This window comes from Argiope bruennichi, chromosome X1 (genome assembly GCF_947563725.1).
Source record: "Argiope bruennichi chromosome X1, qqArgBrue1.1, whole genome shotgun sequence".
In the NCBI taxonomy this organism is placed as follows: Eukaryota; Metazoa; Arthropoda; class Arachnida; order Araneae; family Araneidae; genus Argiope; species Argiope bruennichi.
In genome coordinates this window covers 14,942,137-14,966,128 of record NC_079162.1, presented here as the reverse complement: position 1 = coordinate 14,966,128, position 23,992 = coordinate 14,942,137, and the positions used below count along the sequence as shown (strand labels likewise).

General features: G+C 32.2%; 1 protein-coding gene across 1 annotated transcript in view; it reads right to left on the bottom strand.

The window, feature by feature from the left end:
- LOC129958838 (chordin-like protein 1) overlaps positions 1–23,992 on the bottom strand; it is a 112,405-nt gene that overhangs the window by 31,883 nt on the left and 56,530 nt on the right. Inside the window, exons 4-6 of the mRNA XM_056071552.1 lie at positions 11,095–11,194; positions 2,145–2,308; positions 133–220 (exon numbers count right to left, since the gene is read on the bottom strand). Coding sequence (XP_055927527.1) covers positions 133–220; positions 2,145–2,308; positions 11,095–11,194 — 352 coding nt within the window. The remainder of the gene's footprint in view (positions 1–132; positions 221–2,144; positions 2,309–11,094; positions 11,195–23,992) is intronic.

Genomic DNA, 23,992 nt, shown 5'->3' with positions numbered 1-23,992 from the left:
CCTTAAGTTTAGCTCTCTTTATCCTGTCCCATAAGGAGTCAGGACCAAACTAAATAATATTAATTAGGAATGAATAGATTACAAAAACAGTATATTTTACATTTTAAACAAGTTTCATATGAACACTCTTACCTTTACAGGAAGGGCAACATTCTTTTGGGTCTGATGAAAAGCAATGAAGCGAATTGCAGTTTTTCAATCGGCAAAGAACTAGGCCTGCCTGAAAAAGTCAACAAAATACAATACAAGTGTTTTTTTATTAAATTTTTACTCTAAAATTCTATTAATTTTAATGTTCAAATTGATTTGTTTTTCTTTCTAAGAAAGGTATTTAAAATTCGTCTTATGGAAAATGTTTGGTTCTTATAACGCAAAACTCTTTTGTAAAATAAGATTATATTTATGTAGTTATTTATTAAAACTACATATTTAAATAAATTAGAATCTTTATGTTCATTTCTGAAGTAAATAACAGAGTTTTAATTTAAGCTAATTAAAATACCAAGTAATTCTATTGAATAGTAATTTTTTATCAGTTGATAATTGTTTTTCCTTTAGTATTTGATTTAGATACCATTATTGAGCTATTTTAATGTATGCTAATGCTATTTCCTTCCACAAAATTCAGAGAGCTTTTATAAATTATTAAACTGAGGAGATAAGCAGAAATTTTTTTGTTAAGATCAATTATTCTATATGCGAGATGCAAAGGAATAAAAATTCCCTCAAATGGCAAAATTCCCTGTTGCATGGAATTTCAATCGATTATATTAAACCCTCATCATAGAAGTTATTCTTGGTCTTTCATTTCGAAGTGGTAGTTAAGAAGCTACACGGGTTATCTTAAAATCCATGGTTCAAGCGTTAAGTTATTTTAGAAGGCTCCGGATATAGTAATAATCTGCGTAGAAATGTGATGGCAGACGCAATTCAAAGTCAGTAAACAGACGCAATATTGTTATTAAATGCCATCTGAGAAATACAAGATATCTCAGCTCCCTAGACATATGTAATTATGTCTCTGCGACTATATGTAACAAAGGACTGGACCTGATTTTTGATTCTTGGCTGCGTTTGCAACTATGCAGATGTTCTATAGAATATTGATGTTCTTGCAGATATTCTATCTATAATATTGACAGATTCTGTGCATTAACCAACTTCTAATGTTTGGGTCACGGATACTGGCACTCATTGCATCAGCGCGATTATATTTATTAACAAGATTGTGAGTGATAACGACTGCATTTGCGAACTACATATTCAGTGCACTGTGTTGTTGAATTCGGTTAACTCTCTAATGTTTGGGTCATGCTTTTTGGGATACCCTGTATAAAGTAACTCTCATATCATATATATTTGCTTCAATCCATAAGCATATTTCGAATTTCCATTATTTTTCAGTAAAGTATGTGCACATAAAAGACAGTTAGCATCCCTTACTTATATCTTGGCAGTAGTTAACAAAAATTTACTATATATACCAAATGACAAAGCAAATAACAAGAAACTAATTAGTATTCAACGTCCTTTCTTTCACAATAATATATTTTAATTGCATGCTATCGTATGATCACTTTCCATTTAGCCAATTTATTTCCTTGAATGTCACGAATATTTTTTGAAGACCCAATTTTAGTTTCACTGGAGAGAGATGCGTAGCCCTGTTATTTAATGAGCAGTAGACCTAAATAGGTAAACTTGTCCGGTGATATTCTAGGTTTTTATATTATGGCAGTTTTCCCCCAAGTGAAAGATAGTTTTTGTTCTTCCCAAAATGTTAAACCCAAACAGGGAAAGGATTAAGATTATCTTTTTTTAGGGGGGGGGGGTCTTGATTTATAGCAATATATTATGGCAGTTTTCCATGAAGTTAAAAGATAATATTTTTCCTTCCCAAAATGTTTAACAGAAAACGGGTACTGATTCGGACGATCCTTTTTTTCGGCCTTGTTTTAATAACAATAAAGTAAAATCAAAAATAGGTCTCGTGAGCTTTTTAAACGGGCAACGTAATCATTTTCAAACCTATGATATTTTCATCGGAGGAGAAAGATTTACTTATTTTTAGCTATCATTACAATGTGTGGTTAATATTACCGATATTATTTCAAACCTTATTGCTGTAAGTAAATACAACTTACTTTGCAGATGCAGTGAATACACTGGTTCGGTTTTTGAGCTTGCAGATCCGTAGCGTTGGACGAGAATTCTTCTCCATCCTGATAAACGTGACCGCTATGCAAGCAAGGTAATTTGGCTTCAGCCTGCAAGGCTCCCGATTTAACCGTCTTTAAAATTTCTGAATCTGAAACACCATTTTTGCATTCAATTAAGATTCACTTCTGTTAATAACATAACTAGATCTTAATTACTGTTATTCAATTTTATCCACGAAATTGCTCTGCGCAACCTTTTATAGATAAAAAAAATAATTTAAAAAGTGGTATGTCATTAGAACTATTCACCAACAAAACATTTTAATCTTCTTAAATGTAGGAATGTCATTATTTAAACAGCAGAAAATAACATTAACTGAAGTAATACAGACAATAATGGAAGAAATTAAGGAAAAATAAGATCAAATATATTCGCCATATACTTACCAAATGAATATAAAAACCGAATTTAGAATGCATGAATGAAAATTCTGCAATCAAAAATCTTATTCTGGCTGGAAATATAAGTAATCTACGCATCAATGTGATTTTATTTTTCAATTATTTTGTAAACATACTTAAAATATCTTTTTAATTTTCTTTAAACTTAAAAAAATAATGACATTTGTATTAGATATAGGTTCTATGTACAGATGAACTTTAACTAACAACTTTTATAGTTTTTCAGAATATGAATGGAATACTTCCGCCGAAGTCTATTTTTTATTCTTTCATTTGATTTTAAATGGTCTATAATCAATTAGCTTTTGCAAATGATGGAAGGACGCTTTGGGACAGGTCACCCTAGAGAATGAATTATGCAATATGGTAAACAATTTTACAATAACTGATAAAATAATTCTTCCTTGAAAAAATAATTAGAAACAATCTCATCCCACAAAAATACACCTACTTTTGTGGGTGGAGGCATCCGGGAGATTCTTTGATTTTCTCAATTGATAAAATTCTTTCTTTGCTTCACAGCTAATCGATGAAAATGTCCTTTGATAGTGTCCATTGAATTATTTGAAGGAATTACCATTCTTCTAATGACAAAAAATTATTGATAGAAATATTATTTTTCTCGACATTTAAATTTTGGCTAAGCACTATATATTGAAAATTATAGGTTTCCCTATAATTCGGTTGGTCCTTTGGTTAAGAAAATCCCGTCGACAAGTCGGAAGGCAAGAACAATTTCTTTTTGTCCGAATATAAATGAAAATCAAACAAAAACTTTCCACCCTGGTACTTAGCTTTCTGGTGCATCTGAAAACTTGTTCTTCGCAAACAATATAGATGGGTAGTAACGTCAATGATAAAATAGCGATCACCAATCCATGCCCGAGCCTTCTCGTAAGAAATATGATCCAATATACAAACGTCACCATTGCTGTAACCCCAAGGGAAGCGACCAAAACAATATTTCAACTTTTCCTTGCGCCATTTCTTCCTCTAACTTCATAAAGGTTGGATTAACGAAGAGGAAAGAGAGTAAAAGAAAATGCAACAGATGAAGTTAAAAAACAATCGAAGTTGAGTGTTGAAAATCACTTTTCAGCCCTTAACTTCTATGCAGCTACAGCCCTTCAAAAAATTTCAGAACGAAATTTATTCGATGTGATTAAACTATAACTCTTCTAATTTGATTTATCTTTCCATTTTCAATAGGAATTTAATTATTAATTCTTCAGTCGTAAGTTAGTCACAATGAGCAAATGAAAATTTCCACCCCCTTTGAATTGGATGATTCGTTTACGATATATATATATATATACACTTTTATGTACATATATCGTAAACGATATATATCGATATTCGTTTACAATTTCAATATATACACTTTTTCTACAAAATATCATTTGCTGGTTAAAATCCAATTATTATATTATTACATAATTGCATGGGGAAAGCTTTAGACAAATTTTTTAAGCAACGGTGGTTTTGGATTCTAGGGATAGTTATGGGATAATTATTGGATAATTATGGGATAAGTTTTGCAACATTTTTCCCGAAATTGTTTCATGAAAAAACTTTCAGTTCTCTTGAAACCAAAACAATTTTATTTCAATGAAATTTTTATTTTAAAGGCATAGCAGTGACCATACTAAAGCTGCTTTATTTTCAATGAAATGACATGATTTTCTATAAACCTGAACACTTTGTTATTTATTTATTTTGTTGAAGTTACATGGACTTATTAAATTAGCCTGGTTTTGGAAGGCGAACAAATTTATCGAGCGATGACTAATTTTGTTTGATCGGTACATCTTTGACGCTCTGTTTACTTTTGCCATTCAATGGAAACTAAACAATGCATCTCGAGAAATTATTGCCCGACTTTCATTCATTAACCCACTTTTATTCAAAAAAAAAAAAAAAAAAAAAAGGAATGATCATATATATTTTTTTCTTCTCCTCATTCTAATACTCTTCCTCTCTGATGGCGATCAATAAACCACTGTTGATGAGAACTTAAGCCTCGAAATGCAATTCAATAACAGCTGTCTAACCGGAGGCTCAGACAGTAGGATGTATGGTATTTTAACACTAAGTCGGTCTTCCCATCTTGTCAACCGAAATATCCATTTAAAAAAATAGATCCCCCCAGCACCCGAAGTTCCTTGCCCTGAGCTTTCCCCATAAATCACCATTCACCGTGAGATGGTGAAAACTTTCCGCTTTATCTAAGAGAGTTTTCCCATTCTTCTGATTAATGGCTCAAAACTGTTTCCTTTGTTCTGTACGCTGTTTTGTTGTGAGTCTTCCTCGTTCCCGTCTTAATGGTTTTGAGGGGCTGAGCGCGAGACGAATAGATCCCGGACTGACATGCAGAAATTTATGGCAGTCTCACAACTCCCGCTTTCTGGTCCCACTACATGTGACTCAAGAGTCAATCGGGGGAGGAAATCAGATAATCTGATCGTCCTTTCCGATTGCTTCGAAAACTCTGGTATAGAGTTGAAATAGAAACATTGGTAGCAACTAGATTTAATATTGTTGTTTATATAAAGGTTAGTAAAGCAACCTTTAACTTTTCTCTACTGTCTAATTAGATCTCACATTTTATTTTGTAAATGTGGTATATTTATATTTCGCTAAAATTGCGTAGAGTACTTATGGATTTCAAGCAATTTTTGCATCGAATTAAAATATTTATGAAGGATTTAGTTTCAATTTATGAATTTAAAAATACAGTTATTGGGTATATGACAGATGCTCACGTGATTAAAAATTATAGCTCCTTGAGTAGATTCTTAAATATGCGACAGAATGACTGAGAAGAGAGAGAGTAAAGGAATATGTTTTTTACAAAGAGTGAATTTTCCAATTCATTATCCCCAATATTATAATATTTTTTAACTGGGGAAAAGAAATCAACTCTCAGCCAAGAAAAATCTTTTATAAAAGAATAATAAATTACATTTTGGGAGAGAAGTATGGTTTTATGAATAAAGTTTACTTTAGACTAAACCATAGAAAAGATCGAATGCTTAATATGTTTTCATTGAAATCTCAATTGTGGGCTTTTCTTTTTTACCAAGGATTTTAATAAAAAGTACTTATTAACTAATATATTTTGTCCAGAAGTGTATAAAGCCCATAAGAAAATTATATTGATTTCAGTTCAGTTCATTTTATTCATTAAATAAACACAGGAAATGTGAAGAGACTTGAGGATGCTCAGAATTAGGCTGTGCAATTTTTTTAGGGAGCGCCAAATTTACGAGAAGAAAATGTCGAAAATATGCAAAGTAATGGATCTTCACTTATTACTAGATTAAAAGCCCCATTCTCGTTCTAAACAGGATCTTAGCTGAAATCCACATTCATATCTGCGACGCGATCTATAAGGAGACATTTCTGAATAACTCATCCTCTTACCGCCTCTTGTTATTTGAGGAAACCAAAACTGTAATTTGAAACTAGTGGAAGAGAATGCTTGCTATCGCTCCAGGACAAAGATCCGATTACTAATGAGATTTATTTGTGAATATGAAGAGTTCCTCCGCAGCCATCTGGTATCACTTCTTCAACAGATGGCTACTTTTATTAAAAGTGAATCTGAATGGTGCACCTGAGATTTTGAGATGCAGTGATTTTCTCCAAGGACTGCTCTTTTTTCAAAAGATTGTTGTATAAGTTAGGCCAAAGCCCGAAATCGGCCAATTCGCGTTTTGGCCAATGTCCGATCTTTTCTTGATTTCGGGTTTTGGTCGGCCAAAGTAGGAGGAAATAAATCAAGAGCAGATTGTTTTACACATTGTTAAAAATGAAGTGTTTAAAAAAATGAGTACTTTTGTGTACTATTTTTTAAAAAGTACAATTGTTTCAGAAAAGAGTTCAAATATAAGTGATACTTCTGAGTTAAAAATAAGCTTGTAATATATAAAAATATGATCTCTTGTTATTCTGTTCTCATATTAAAGCCATTATAGAAATTATTGAGTGAGCAGCGAATGCTGTAACAACGTGATAGCGTGAAGAAGATTAGATTTGCGCCCTTCAAAATGACGAATTATATCTTGAGCAAATGCGTTGCGTATCGTGTATGAATACAAAGGCAAATTGTGTGCTGAATTTGTTAACTACCTTTAAGGGTGATCATTAGTCTTTTTCTGCTCCATAGACCTAATGTTAAAGATCCCAGATCACATTGTCTCCCGAAATATAGCTTCAAAAAATATGAAGTTTACTGCCTACCGATCAATTTACCATTATCATATCGAGTTTTGGCCAAGGATTCCCAGCCACTTCGCGAAATGGCCAGTCGAAGTAGAATATACAATATTAATTGCAAGTACTCCGGACTTTGGTCAAACCTCTTGGCCAAAACGCGAATTGGCCCGTCAATTCGCGAACTGGCCGAACTTCGGGCTTTGACAGTAAAATATATACTAAATATCCACTTTCATTGTGGCCCATAGTTAACTTCTAAACCATTACAGGCACATACTTACAGGAAAAATGCTGTAAATGACTTAAAGAATTATATTTGTGTTGTTGGAGTCAATAAATGTTCTGCTAAATATATTTAAAAATTTCAAAGTTTTATAAAATTTCCCGGTTTCATCAGTCACATTAAATTAAAGGACAGAATAACATAAAATTCGATTCTCTTCTTGCCTTTCTTCTGAATGAGTTATGAAGTTTTAAATATCTCTAAATTAAACTATTTTAGATCATTTCATTTGCAGCCTCGAGGAATATCCACCAGTCAAAAGACAACTCGGAAGAACTTGAATTTTCGGTAAATTATCACAGAAGCACGAAATCTTTTTATTTTTATTTTTTTTTGGTTAAAATGTTTGTGTGTGAAGATAATTTCATTAAATATGATCAACAGCATCTGAACTATGTTTAAAATTTAGATCCCATAATTTCTTTTCAGTAGTATATCTATTAACTCGAACAACATAAAATGTAATTCTTTGCCATGAAGCATTTTTCCAATGGGAAGTATGTGTCTCTTTCTAACGGTTACGAAAAAAGAATAGTAGGCTATTATTAGAATGCACACTCTGTATATATGTAATATTTAGATATTTTATTTTTAGGATATGCCCTCGCATATGGTGCATTCTCGTCTGGACACGATTTTCTCTGGTTCCAAATAAGCAAAATGTTTCTATTTTGCATACTATTATCCATTTCTGTCGGTATTTTGTTTTTGGTTATTTTTTCTATGTCTTCTTTCGTTTCAACATATTGCTTATGCTTAGTTATTTACATTGTTTATTATTATTATTATTATAGTGTTTGTTTTACGTTTGAGTTCGTTCTGTAACCAAGAATTCCTGCGCATTTTTATGCAAAGCCCCAGTGCGGCCTTAAACTTTGTTTTCATTTTGTCGCCTACTGTTGATTTTTTTCTAATATTTTTCTCAAAAAGCACGACTCGCTTTTTTCTGCTTACCGCTATTATTCGGGGGAAGTGTTACGATTCTAGATACAGGGGCAAACAGTGGTAATAAAGTTAAATTTGCTTTTTCAGGCACCATATTATTATAAATACAAGTCATTGCGGGGACGTGGGCATTTACGAGGTTGTAGAAATATGTATTGCGTGTAATTTTGGGCGCAATAATAAAAAATACAACGTATGGCAGTATGAAAAGGAAATGAAAGTATTATTGATCTATTACTTTTCAGCATAACTGCCATTAATGTTGAAGCATTTGATCCAGCGTTGGATGAGCTTGGAAATTCCTGTCTCTTCGAATGCCGTCGGCCCTTACGAGGTCGTCATTAGAGTCAAACTTCTGATCGATGAGGAACCTCTTCATGGATTTAAATAGATGAAAATTTGTGATTGCCAAATCCAGAGCAATATGATGGATGTTCGAAAAACTTCCCAACTGAATCCTTGGAGTTTGGCACGAATGGGCCAACGGTATTAGAAGGACTTAGAAAATTTTTCCGAAAAAATTTACACAAATTCAAAATTTATAAAATTACCTTTTCAATTATATCAGTTTCCTTTTTGTGCAATTTTTCTTCGAACTGTTACTAATTCTTTCGAAAATTTATCTTTGATAAATTTGAAATAAGGAAATTTAATGGTACTTCTTTGTTGTACAACGTTAAGTCTCTATACTACTCTACCATTATTTTTGTAAATTTATCTTTTATTTCAATACACGTCTTCAAAAAGGTTTTGTATAAAGATTTACTAATATTTCATTCAAAATTAGTTTCGACGTTAAGAATATTATACATGAAAGGAAGTTGATCCTGGATATATCAACTAGTAGTTTATAAAAATCAAGATAGTGATATTTCATGATAGTGAAGAAACTTCGAAGAAACACGCTTTTTTTCCTTATGATAGCCTTTTTGATGAAAAAAGGCACTCATCGAAAATAATCCCTAAAATAATTGTAATTCAAATTTTATTTATTTAGTATTTTAGCTATACTGCGCTAAACAGGCATTTATTCTTAATTAAAACAAATTCAGAAAATGAAAAATTCTCTGACGCATAGAAGCGAAGAAATAGTTGTCAGAAATGCTATCTTTTACTTTGACTTTTAATTAGGGGAAACATTATGGAGGTATGTAGATCCGGACCAAGCAACATTGGCAAAGTCCCTACTAAAGCAATGAAAGAATTAAGCATTCTAACAGAACATTCAGTTCTGTTTCTGAAGACAGTACGAGGGAGAGATGAAATATTCCACTTTTCTATAAAAATCATATTCGAATAAGAAATTCTGGAAATGAAGTCATTTACTAGAATCTAGACAATGTTAAATTGTTATTTCGGAGATAAAATGATTTTATCAGTTTCTAGACTTATATATGTATCTCTGAAATGTCTATTTCCGTTCTCACATGAAAATGATAATTATATGCCGGTGAAAACTGATTTTATCTGAGAGAAATCTCTTCACCTCGATTTTAAAACAATAGAATTTAGTCTATTACATGTTGAATGAGATTTATTCAGAACTGATTCAAGTGAAGAGTTTACTTTTCTAGTTTTTTTGCATGAAAATAAAAGCTCAGTTTTCGTTTTGTTTTGAATTTAAACAAAGAAACTATCTTCGGATATATTATAACTAAAGGTTTGCTTTTACCCAAGCAACATTTTGACTCTACATAGTTACTTGTCGAATTAGTCCCGCTTGATGCATATTTCGGATAATATTATATTATATTTTAGTTTATCTATTTATCTACATGATATAATGAAAGAAAGGTTTTGCCATCCTATTTCAACAATTGCCTTTCTATTATTTTACTGTCTTTAGAAAAGAAGTTTTGTCAGCGGGCTGGTATAGTGCCATAAGTCACAACAAACAACACAGAAAAGGAGTTAGAATCAAAGATAAATAAATAAATTCATGGAGTTTAAACATGTTATCGCAATTTACTTCTTATTTGTTATGAAACGAAGAAATTTAAATTTTTCGAATTGCCCAATGTTCTATCAGAACTTATCTGCATAATTTGAAAAAATGCATACACCGGGTGACTGTAACGTATTTTCGTGCAGTACCGTAAAGGTATTGTACAATTTTGCACAATATTCATAGCATCGTAGAAGGCTTTAATACTATATTTTACAGTATCATGCACGTCGTCAGTCGTCTGGATAATGGCATAGGGAAGGTAAGTTGCGCCCGGGGCATAATATGATTTTTTCGCCCCTAATTACCATCAAACTGTGCTTGGGGCGCGCCCTTTCCTTACATAGATACTTTTTTTTTAAAAAAAGTGGCATATATGTACTAATATTTTATCTCTCATGCGCTCTCTATGATTGACGCCCTGGATATCTATACTCCCCTTGCCCCAATAGCTACGCCTTTGCACCTAGATAATGTAGCACTACGTTAATATACGTTTTTAAAACAAACAAAGAAAAAAAAGCAATCATATTACCAAATATTTTAATCTTTGCGTTATTGTGTTAAGTATCATTATAAACTAACGCTCATCAGTTCATTAGAAAGGCAAAAATTTTTTGAAGACCATCCCCAGAAGCTAAAGTTTGCAATTCAATATCATTGCACACATGGTGTGCTACCCGACTATTTGACTCGAGAATTCTTTGTATACACGGTGTGCAGTCTGTCTCGAATAGGTTAAAAGAGCCGCAAAATGCCAGAAAATAAATAAGCCCATATATATTGGACGACAAACGAAAATGTATTCTTGAGGACAATTAACTCAGATTCTGTGAAAAACAGCTGTATGTGAATGTTCCCTTCCTTATGAAAAGAAAAGGGGAAAATATTCTTCTTCCTTAAAGAAAAAAACTAAGACAACATTGTTTCAGATTTCAACAACATTATTATTCCATGATGTTATTAAAGACCCAATAGAAAAAAATATCCTCATTCATATTGAGCATTGTATTTTTAGAATCGATTGTTTCATAATCTATTAGATTTCATGCATGAATTAAAATCTAGTGAGAATTGTTTACCGTAACATTCGTCGCAGCATTCGTCTTTTTTAGAGTCTTCACATAATAACTTGCTACAAGTGATGTTGGAGCAGTTAACGACATTTCCAAAAGTTGTATCCTAAAAAGAGAAAAAGCCTTTTGAAGTAATACTGAATAGAGTAAGGCAGTGTAAATACAAATAATTTCTTTGTTTGCATCGTTAAAATAATTATTAGCACCAAAATAGTATATACATTTTTAATTACTTTGTAAGTAGATGAAACTCTGCGTAATGAGTATTTTCAACTTGAATCGCCATAAGTTAGAAAAGAATTCCATAAAAAAGTTGAATATTTCTTTATATCTAGTATAGTAGCTTTCGCAGACATTCAAAGAAAATTTTAAGTCTTTCAGTTTTTTCAAACACATTTAGCACAGCCCATATAGGGTTTGAAATTTTGTTTTCAGATATTTTGAGGTATGTACTCAAGAATCATGTGAAAGACAGCAGTTAAACTGTCAAAGTTATGGTTACACTCATGAAGTTTCGCAAATTTCTTACGGCATCACATACGGAATTTGATCTCCATTGTGAAAAATCCTAAATAGAGATAGATGGAAGGGAATCTGTAGCACGAAAATTACAAAATAAGAAGAAACAAATGTGGCGCTCACCAGAAAACGACTTTGTTTTCTAATGACGTCAGATTTCTCATTGTGTTTTTGACTTTGATCCCATCCTACTTAATTTTCCTCGAAACGAGAAGAAGAAACCAAGGAAGTTGACACAGTCATGACCGACATCATCGCATTAGGTGAAAGAAAAGGCAGTGTGAAATGTGTGTCGCATATCTTCCTTTCTTGCACGCCCAAGATGTCGCTTACAGGAAACCGACGCAGGGAAATTGTAAAGTATTATTTGAATGAACATAGGGCCGCAGAGACATTGCGTGTGTCTCGTGGAAACCATGGACTACGCCGAGACCTGTTACTATAAAAGTTGTACAGGAGTTGATACACAAATTTGAAGACTAAAATAATTTCACATGCTTTCAGTCTCAGCTTAAATGCCCTCCCATTTCTCTTGAGGCTATTTTAGAAGTCTTTGTGACGATAAGTGAATTTGTCTTGCAAATACACGCGGTGCTTCGGGCATTCTAAATGTGCCGAATTCCACAAGATTCCACCCTCTGTTTTCGTATGTTTCCATATCGGTTTCAGAGTGTCTAGATATTGCGAACGGGTTAGATTTTGCAAATGAATTCCTCACCCAATATGACGGATGATAACAGCTGACCTTTACTCATTGTGTTGCACGGACGAAAGAACTGCGTGAAGTGGGCAGGTATTAATTTACGTGATGTGGTTGTACTTCCATTACATAGAAGAAAAAGAGTGCGATGCGGTATAATAAACATCTTCATACTCAGGCCTTACTTTTTTTGAAAAAATAATTGCCGAATGTCTACAAATATGTACAGAAATGAGTGCTCGTTATTTAGAAAAGCTGACTAATTATATAATTTCCGAATTGTCGTAGCGAAATGCTCTATCTGATGTCTTGTGGATGCAAACTGATGTTCCTCTAGATGTGGAATCTTCTTACGCTCGTTTCTTAACGTGATAGTTCGATGATAGAGTTATCGCCCGCTATTTCACATTTCCGTGACTATCAAGATTCTCCAAAAACACTCCAATGAATTTCTGGCTCTGGGGATACTTGAAACCTAAAGTGTATGCATTTAATTCACAAACTGCATTTCATTTGGAAAATGCCAAGTTCAACAAATTCCTCTTGCCATGGTACATGTTGCAGTGCTATCTACCATCTGCTGCATAAAAAAGTCATCTTGTGTGACGGAGTCCATGTGGAAAATTTATGAAACACAATAAAATGCTTTGTATTCCATTCTTTATTCGAAATGGTCGTTTTCACTTTAGTTCTTAGTCTGTCTTTAGTATGCCAGCTATATTCGTACTTAAGTTACCATTCAAACGCTATTTATGATTTTTCACAATGGAAATCATATTCTAATAAAAAAAAGTAGGCGTTGCCATTTGAATTTTTTGAAATTTTATAACCTAATTGTTATTTTTCAGGTCTTGAGCGCATACCTCAAAATATATTTAACCAAAATTTTATTCATTTTCTTTGAATGGCACGATAGCTTGTAAACATATATCAGAATAGTATTTCTATAATCACCCTGTATATAAAATCTTCGACACCTACATATTCAATCGATAGGAAGAAGAGATTTCTATTTTCAATAATGTACAATTTAATTTTTTCTTGTTTAATAAATCAGCCTATATTTATACGTTTCCTTGTAATGACTTGTTTCACGTTTGTTTGAATTGGAATTTTCCCTCACTTTTCAGTGCACTAGTTTTAAAACTTTGTACAACTGTGTTTCCCACTAACAATACAATTTGTATAAATAAAATATGAATGTTCGTTTGTTCAAATCTCCGAAAGTTTTTCACCGATTGATTTGAAGTTTTGACACAATGTTATATTCGAATAAGCGCACGTTTCTATGTACTTATTATATAGATGACACACAATCACATGTAACAAATTGCTTTTGAAAACAGCTCCTTCTATTGGGCGTGAAAGCAACATACGCCTTCTATTTTAAAGTATCCGATTTTCGATTTCGAATTTTATGATTCCATTCCATTGTTTCCGATTACACTGCTAAATAGCCTTCTCATAGATATTCTATTTATTTTCGTTTTGATTTAATTATTTTGTGAGACATTGCGTTGGAATTATCTACGTTGTGTATCATAGCAAAGTATAGATAATCTATATTATTTTTCATTGCTTTTCATTTCGTTTTCTAACTTCTTTTTCTTATCTTGCAATGCAGTTGGCGGTGGAATCCAGATTTGCCGACTGATTTTCATTTGAATTCAAATTACATTGTGAAACTGATCTCTTCGGAGTGCGAGCGGATTGAAAAGAATGCTTTAGAATTGAGGTATATCGATTGATCTACTGAATTGAAATATTTCTTTAGTATTTTTCCTTTTTTCTTTGTTTTTTTAATTAGTGTTTTTTCCTTTTTTAATGTTTTGCAATTTTATGTTACAACCTGGCACATTCAAAGAAACTAAGATAGGTAGTCTGTATATCGTTCATCCCAACCAAGATGAAGGCTTCTTTTCTCGTATGCTGCTGGTAAATATGTGCGTTTGATAATCTTTCCAGAATTGAGAATTGTCAACGGCGTTCAGCATGCCCATTTCCACCGTGCATGTCAAGATCTGAATTTATTTGAGAATGAATGACACTCAGATGTATATCATTTCAACACGACACATCCAAATCAAATCAGATGAAATCTCAATAATTATTGCAAAGCCCATTCCTAATCTTTAAAAATAATCAGGAATTTGAATAAAATTCCAATTTATTTACAGCAATTGTATCAGTGCCTCATGGTTTTAAGATTTTGCTTTAATCTCCATATTTTTTACATTTAATTGTGATATTGGCTTTCTGTATTCCAAATATTTAGAAACAACAATACATGATAAAGAATATAAGCATACTTTACATTAAATCAGAAGCTTATTTTGATTCAAATTGGCGGAAAAAAGCCATTAACTGATACCAGTAAGAATTAAAGGCACTTTATTCGAATGTCAGAAAACATTAGAAGATTCTCTGACATCTAAAACTGGCATTCTCATCACAACCAATGAAGCACAATCATATCGCAATCATTGAGATGATGATGAAGTACAAATGTTTCCGTTGCTTTCTACAAAGTAATTTCGGGGGTAAGAAAATAAAGAATTCCTTTAAGAGAAAGTATCAAATGATGTATACTTGCCAGAAAAAGTCTGAGTACAACTCATAGTAAATATTCAAGGAAAAAAAGTACATTATAATAATACCATAAATTTAATTTTTATTCATCATATTCCTGGTATTATTAATTCTATTCAATAACAATTTCAGAAATATAACACGCATTGCTTTTAAAAAAATAATTAAAATGAAATATTACAAGAAAAGTCCCCCTGAAAAAATTTGCGTACACATAAAAAAGCTTGGGAAAATAAAACTACGGACTTTTAATTAAAACTTTAGTAGCTAGTGGATAGTCCCTATCTCTAAGGATCTCTGCCAATTGTTTGGGCATAGATTGAAGCAATTTGGATGTTCCTTCAGAAGAAATTCAATTCCACTCTATAATAATCACTCTATTTAACACTACTTTCAGATTATATCAAGTTGGCGAATCTGTAAGGTTTAAGTCATGTCACTATGAAAAAGAATACAACTGATATTTTTATATTGTATAGCAGCCAGAGCTGCATATTGAAAGCAGTGTATTTATGATCATTTTCTTACATAAACCAAAAGCCACTAAAGTTTAAATACTGTTCGTTCTGTTTCAAATTTCTTTTAAAATGTATGCATATGATTTAATGTTGAAATTGTGAGGGTTTCACAACCTACACCACTGGCTGCCGCACACTCCAAACCATTACCCATCCTCAGCCATATTTGACAGTAGGCACAAGATTTTGCTTCTCAAAATCTTTACCTTGTTTCCTCTCCTCCAGATTATGCCCTACGGTACCAAAGGCATAAATCTTGCTCTCCTCAGAGAAAAAAATCTTTTCCTAAAACTGTGGAAGCTTATCAATATACCCACTTACAAAATTTAAACACTTTTATTTATTGACAAATTATATGTGTGGCTTCCTACGAGTCACATGACCAGGATAATCAGTCTTTTTCAAAATGTTCCTTATAATGTCTTCATAAAGAGTCTTTTCAAATTTCTTTCTAGTCCCATTTTCAATTTAAGATGCAGTAATCCTAGGATTTATATGCATCTTTCTCCATGAGTAGTCCGCTTAGATGGACGTCTATTAAAAATTTTGTGATAAGTGTCTTCGAAATAACAGATTTCGATGAATTGTAATTATTGATAACACTTTAGGTACAGAAGTGAGTTCTTCCAAAAAATAAAAATGAAAACGATATTATTATTTTAATACACTTTTTATATTCATTATGTGTTTGCATACAGACATTTTTGGCTAGTGGAAGTTAAGCAATGCTTTTAAAAAAATCTTGTAAGAAATCTTGAGTCAGCCTAAATCTTGAGTAAAAATTAAGGAGTAATCCTAATCGAGAAATATACTTTAAAGTGCAGCATAAAGTGGAAAAAAAGACATGAAATATCGACCTACATCGTTTAAAATGTTTCGTTTTCATCTTATTATCGGGGATAAATAAGATGAAAACGAAACAAATGTAATACTGCAGTTTTTATTATTCATTTCCGAAAAGAAAACCCAAAATGCAATATTGAAAACCTGTTGAGTTAAATTTGAACACGGAAATTCTTCGAACCAAATTATCGTTAGACAGGCTGCACTTCCTGTCGATACTGCTATGTTCAGTTGTGGCATTGAGGTCGGCTGTACGCAAGAAGACAGCCTGGGCTCGTTTATAGTTCTGGAGATCGTACATAAATTAAAATTTCCTATATTTCGAAAAGATAGAATTTCAATTTTCATTTTCAGAAACAAGACCCTAATCAAAAAGAGCTTTGATGTAATAAAAATAAAATTAGAAAATCGGGAAATGACGATCTAGAACTAGATATTGTAATGGCACAAATTTTAGGTTGAGTTATATCATCTTGTAATATGTAAAACGGTATTTTCTAAAAAAAATTCCAAGCTCTCCATTAAATGTCCTATCCGCCTCCCCCCGTACAAAATTGTAGATTTTAGATAAGGTCGCGAATGCATGTCATGGCCAAAGTTGTATTCCAATAGTTGCCTGGCATTGCTGAGAAGTAGTTCCGAAATACACAGTGGCTCAAAAAATGGAGAGGATACCTTACTTTTAATTGATAAATCCGACTTTCAATATAAATAGCGCATTACCGATAAGTGGAAACATGTTTTTATTTTGGCACCTAACAAATGGTTTAATTAAAAGTAAAAATAAAGAACAAGCAATAAACTTATAAATTAGAAAATTTCAGATGCATTTTAAATAAACATATGCAGATTTTTGCCTCAAAAAATTGAGAATACAGAGGGTATTCACACATTTTTAGACAATTTTAATGGAGTGCACAGAAAAATTACTTTCATATTTTGTGTTTGAAATGTTGATTTTGATAGCTGTTGTTCTTAACTATCATTCTGCCTCGTCATTTCCATGATATGATATCCCACCAGAGCTTTCAGAGCATTTCGGAATGACTGAATAAAAATAACCCTTTTTGGTAAAAACGGAAACGTATCCTTCCATTCATTGCCTTTTTAAAAGCGCCATTGGGCATGTCAACAAAAATTCTAAATACAAGACGATGAATAAAACTTCCAAAAATATAAGTGTTCCGAAAATAAAAATTTTTTATGCCGGCGATTTCTTCTTATGACGAAATAAATCGTCTAAAAAATGTGGGGGCTTAAGAAATATATGTTTAAATACCACTAAATATTTTCTGCTTGACTGTTACTTTAACCTAATTTGGCTTACTCTTATTTTAAGCTATTTTAACTATCATTAAGTTTATTAGATGAACTTAAAGCCACACTTTTAATTGAAAAATGGCTGCTCGAAGAGAAACCAGTATTGTTGTAAGGAAATTTGTATTAAGATTATTTAAAAAAGGAAAATCTTATCGTGGAATAGCTAAAATTGTTGGTAGAAGCCACACTTGTGTCCAGAAAATCATTGTAAAATTTTAAAATGATGGATTAATTGAAAATAAATGTGGAAGAGGAAGGAAAGTTATTCTGAGTGATATCGCAAAAAGGATCATTTTCAAAATAATCAAAATTGATCCTAAAGTAAGTGCAGTCAAACTTACTACAGAAATTTCACAAATTATAGGCAGAAGTGTAAGTGCTAAAATATCTCGAAATGTAATTAGACAAGCTCGATATAAAAGTAGAGTTGTTAGAAAGAAACTGTTCATCAGCTTGCAAAATCGGAAAAAGCGTTTGGAATTTGCAAAAACTCATTAACTGAAGACAAATTACTTTTGGAAGAAAGATGTATTTAATGATGAAAATAAATTCAACATTTTTAGCAGTGACGGCCGTCACATCATATGGAGAAAGCCCAATACCGCTTTGGATCCACAAATTTTACTTCCTACAGTTAAACATGGTAGTGACTCCGTCATGTTTTGGGGTTTTATGGCTTCATCCTTGGCAGGAAGTTTAGTTTTTATAGATTGCATTATGAACCATATGGCTTACTTGGATATACTACGTAACAATCTAAAGGAAAGTACTAAAAATTGGTTTTAAATGGAACTTTCATTTTCCAGTAGGACAACGACCCCAAACGCAAGGCACGTAACGTCAAAATGTGGTATCTTTTTTATTGTAAGCAGCAGTTACACACACCTCCACAGCTTGGTTGAAAATATGTGGGACATACTCGAAATAGCTGTCCAAAAATACAAAATTAGAAACAAAACCCATTTAAGACAAATGTTGCAAAAAGAATGGGGTAAAATATCTTCAGAACCACCAAAAAGTTCGTCAAAACTGTACCACGATGTTTAGAGGCCACTGTAAAATCCAAAGGACATAACAACTAAGTATTGACACTTTCTTTGCATCCGATATATTATAAAAATTTCATTGGCGTATTCTCAATATTTTCTGAGGCAAAAATCTGCATATGTTTACTTAAAATGCTTATGAAACTTTTCAATTTAGAAGTTTTTTCCTTGATTTTTCTTTATTTTTAATTTAAATTAAACCGTTTGTTATATGTAAAAATAAAAATATGTTTGCATTTCTTGGTATTGTGTTATTTACATTGAAAGTTGGATTTATTAAGTAAAAGTAAGGTGTACTCTAAAAAATTTGAGCCACCGTAGATGATTGTCGTGAACCTTCTGTTTATACAGTATCTATCTTGCAAATATGCTTTTTAAGCGTCTTTTATTCGACCGATTGAAACCAAATTTTGACGCGGAACTATAGTTGTATTCCTAAGATCACATATTGAATTTCAGTTATTTAAGTGATTGTGTTTCTATGCATGAGGAGGCGACAGACGGTCAGCTTTTTGACAGATTCGGCTCAATGAACTACATTTTATATGATAAACTTTGTACAAAATTATATCTATGTAGCTCTTTATGTTTTGTAGTTAGCGATTTCACTTGTACCCATATAGGTGGACAGATAGACTTCTTGGAATATATTTCCTTTAAAATTTGACAAAAATCTGCAAATTAGGTTTAAATTTCATATACCAAATTTCATCAGTTTAATTCAAAACTTTTTTGAGTTATCGTGTTCACAGACAGACATAAAGCCAAAAATGTGCTTTTCGAACTCAGGAACAACTGAAACTTGAAGTTCGTCAAAATCGTATTGTTTGATGATTTTAGTATTTTCTTACTTTACTTTATATACGGGAAAATAAAAACAGTGGCTTTGAATGGAGCAGACTATTATTGCAGCGTTGTATTGGGAAGAATAAAACGTTAGTAGCCACCGAAACTATTTTGGTGTTTAATAGGGGAAACACATTGATGTTCTTGGTGCTTCTGTATCATCTGTCCGTAACAAATGAAGAAAATTTATTATCTGATTTAATGAAGAGATTCTAGAAGTTTGACATTTTCGTTATTTCCGAAGATGAATAATTATTCGATCCTTCTAAAGATAGCGCGTTACAAAAGTTTGAATCAAAGATCACTTATGAGCTGTAGAGTTAAATTACAGTGAAAATCAAGCTGGAAGAGTCTTTTATTTGTATATAAGTATTGTATGTCGTCCAAATTTAGAGGATGGTGTTAGAAAAATCCAGAATTCTTTAAATAATATCAGGTTGCTTTGTAAGATTACTTGTAATATTAACAAATAAGCCTTGCAGCACAGAACAAATTACCTTTTACTAACTACACAGATGAGTCATTCGTAACGATCGATTTTCGAATAAATTTCGTGTAGTTTTTGATTTATTCTTGCATGATGTAGATGAACTTTCGTTGAAAGTTTAAATATTGTGTCCAAATTGTATCCATATAATTTTGATCTTGTATTCAGATATAGACTTTAGCCACTAGCTTTTAATGCCGACATAAATCAAGCATTTTTACAAATAGAGGTAGGTGAGAGAAATAGAGACAATTGATGAGTTCTATTTACTGACAATCTTACTTGATGTGAGTCAACCACCTCTAATTTATAGATTCACTCGTATGTTGTTTGGAGAGAAGAGCAGTCCATTTATGTTAGTGATGATTCTCAAATACCATTTCAAAAAATAAGACATCTCTTTATAGAATGGGATTTCTTAACATTTGCATTTATGTTGACGATACCACTGAAGGACACCAAAGAAGTGTTGCAAGCATCTGCAACACACCCTTAGAATGTATGCGTATATTCAAAGAAGCAGGTATAACGATACACAGGTGGTAGATTAATAGTGACGAGTTGCAGAGATTTTGGATAAAAAGTAGTACTGTTTTAGAAGATTCTTCGTAAATTCTCGGGTCAGAAAGTCTTACTTTTAAGATGCTAAGAATTTCATTAAACAAAAGAAATGTTTCACTCTATTTTTGACATTTAATGATATTTCTCTGAGTCAATTCAAAGCTTGTTCTTTTACATACGCATCCGAATATTTCATCCTATTGGATTCTTAAGCCCATTTGTTTTAAGGATTAAACTTTCAGTACAAGAGATATAGAAATTCGTCTTTGCCTAGGATGATGATTTACCAGAATATATGTTTTCATCCTGGAATAAATAGTACAATGATGATTCTGGATTATGTAAACTCATAATTCCACGATATTTTTTCTATAAAATATTTGACATAAATATCAGAAAAATCGAATTGCACTTTTTTTCAGAAGAGATTCAGAAGGATTACATGACACTAACATATCTGCTTATACTTTTCCTTGGCAAAATGATTCAAACTATTTTCATCGGATCCAAGACACGGGTGGCGCCTTTGAAAAAGCTGACTTTATCTAGACCAGAATTAATGATATCGATAGAATCACCTTTTCTATCTAGTAAATTGAGTAATCGCATATCAAATTATTGAAGTTAAGCCTTATATACAACTTCTGGACTCATTCCTAAATAATGTTCTGGATAAGGGGTACAGCTAAGAAATTAATCTCTTTGTCAAAAATCGAACTGAGGGAATAACCAGATTGACTTCATTTGAAGATTAGCATTTCTGTCCTGGTAAATGAAATCCATCAGAATTAGATTCTCAGGGAAACTGGAGTATTTGAATTGAGAAATAATCCTGCTTGGTCCAATATGGTTAGAATAGCCTTCAAAATACTGGCCAAAACAGAATAAAACTGTGGCCTAGAATTTCGATGGGAATGAATAGGAAAAACAGGAAGTGATACACTCCAGTTTTAGTGTAACGTATTTAAGAAGAAAAAAACTTTTGAATTTAGTGAACTAAAGTAGAACTATTATACAGAATAATCGCTAGTGTAAAAAGATTCATAGGAGAAGTTAGTAAAATTATCCGAACGAAGGGTAGATTAAGAACGGAACTAGAGGAAGCCGTAATGTTGTGGAGCAAACCGATTTGTTTTTTGAAGAGATTGAATCATTGATAGGAAGAGATCAGGTCGAAAGAAATTTCTCCCAATGTAACTTTAGTTCCTTTCCATTAGTTCCTTCTAGATGATAAAGTATTTCTGTGAATTGAAGGAAGATTAGAACATTCTGAATCTTCAAATGATAAAAATACAAAATGTCGGGATCACATTATCCTTTCATGAAAGTCAAGTCTATTAGAGCAAAATGAACATATCTGCATGGAACATGACACTACTTTCTCAAAAATTAAAACGTGCTTTTGCATTCCTAAAAACCGACAAATCGTCCAAAAGATAATAAGATGTCCTATCTGTAAAAGTTAATCTTCACGATCTGCAGATTAACTTTTATCATTATTAACTCATTATCTTAATACAGAATCATTATTTTAAGTCTGCGGTATTGAATTTGGCAGGCTGATTCATCTGAAGGACATGGAAGGAATACAGAAATCTTGTTTAGTTTAGTTATATTAACGTCCTGTTTGAAGCAACACTAGGGCTATTTTGAGACGGACCTCGTCATTTTGAACCACGGTCAGATGACGAGAACGACACCTGAGCTGGCACCCCCCTCTCCTCACCACACCACACCAGCGGGAGGACGTTTGGTCATGACGGATTTAACGTGCAACAGACCCCCTTACACGACGGTTCTTCGGTGGATTTGGGTCACGAACCTGAAACCCTCCGGTTCCGAAGCCGAGACCTTACCACCAGGCCACCGCGGCCCCCACAGAAATCTTGTATCGTTTTGTTTTGCCAATACAAAAGCTCTACATTTAGAAGTGATACCTATTATGATTACGGAATCCTTTTTTAATGACATTTAGACGTTTCATTTCCAGAAAAGGTAGTTGTTGGATTATGCTCTAATTAAATACCAAGACATTTAAGGTGAGCAGCAAAAATCTCGGGCGAATATCTGAGATATTAACAGATTATAGTTTTCATTGTTTTATTTCTGATCAAAGGATTGCTTGGAAATTTATAGTTAAGGTGGGATTATGTCCCGCCTTAAACTATAAACCCAGATCTCAACGGAGTATCAGAATTGATGATGTGCTTGTTAAGGGCGATAAAAAATTAATTCAGAGTTTCAAACATTTGCAAAAAAAAAAGGGGGGGGGATAAAATAAATTATAGAATAAGTGTAGATGTACTAAGAGATTGTATGAAATAGGTTAATAAAGTTTAAATAAGTTTCTTTTTTTTTTTTTTTTTTTTTTTTTGTCGTTGTTTCCAAGTTACCAACATTTTATCGTAAAGAAATGTCCGACGTAATGAGGTTAGAAACTTCATTATTTATTGTTCAAATTATTTCGCAACTGAAGAATATACCAGAACAAAAGAAACTGATTTTTTTTAAAGAAATGTAAAATATAAAAGGGCTCAAAATAAGAGTTTTGCTAAACTTGAATGTTGTTATCAGATGATAAAATAAAAAATATGTAACATATTTATATATATGACCCCACTGTTTTGAAAAATAGATTAACGTAAAGTGAAAAGTATTGAAGGGCTAATAACTATTAAGACATTTTTAACATAAGGAGCGTGTTTTCAAGAGAAACTTGCCTCAGTCTGACATATGGATTTTTTTATTGGGGTGCTTGGGAACAATAATTTGATTTAATATAATAAAGAAAAGTATTAAATAATCAACTGTAATGCAGAAAATTTTATTTGTTGAAAACCAGGAGGTCAAACCAAGAATAGTTTAGTAATGAGGAGCTGATATGAATACTTTCTAAATTGTATTTTTAATGATTACTTGAGTGTCACATCATTATAATTTAATTTCCTTATGGTATTGCTTTTGGAGCTTCGCACAGCGTGGCTACAAAAGTGTGCTTTTGAAAATCTTTTTCTATTTTTATCCTTTATCTACTTTTTAGTCTCGAATAAATTTTATAATTTATCATAATAATTATTATGATAAATTATAAAAGTAGTCCTTAGTACAGTAAGGACTACTTAGTAAGTAAAAGTAGTACTTAGTAGTCCATTTTCTCAGAATCCGAACCAAATAGCAACCAACGTATTGAATCGGAATTAAATTAAATGAGCTGATTGATTACTTGCTAAATTCTGAGCATATTAAATAACTGTATTTTCATGTTAAATACGCAATTTTACAAAATTTGCAATGATTTCAGAATGAGAATTTCAGAGTTCAAGCATATTAGAAAAGGAGTGAAAATAGAACGGAAATGAGTATTTTCACTGATGGTTGTTGGCAGGCTTCAAAAAGGAGAGTTGATAGTGTGATTTTCATGACCGATATTCAATCCATTACTAATATAATCAATTGATTTATTTCATTTTGAAAT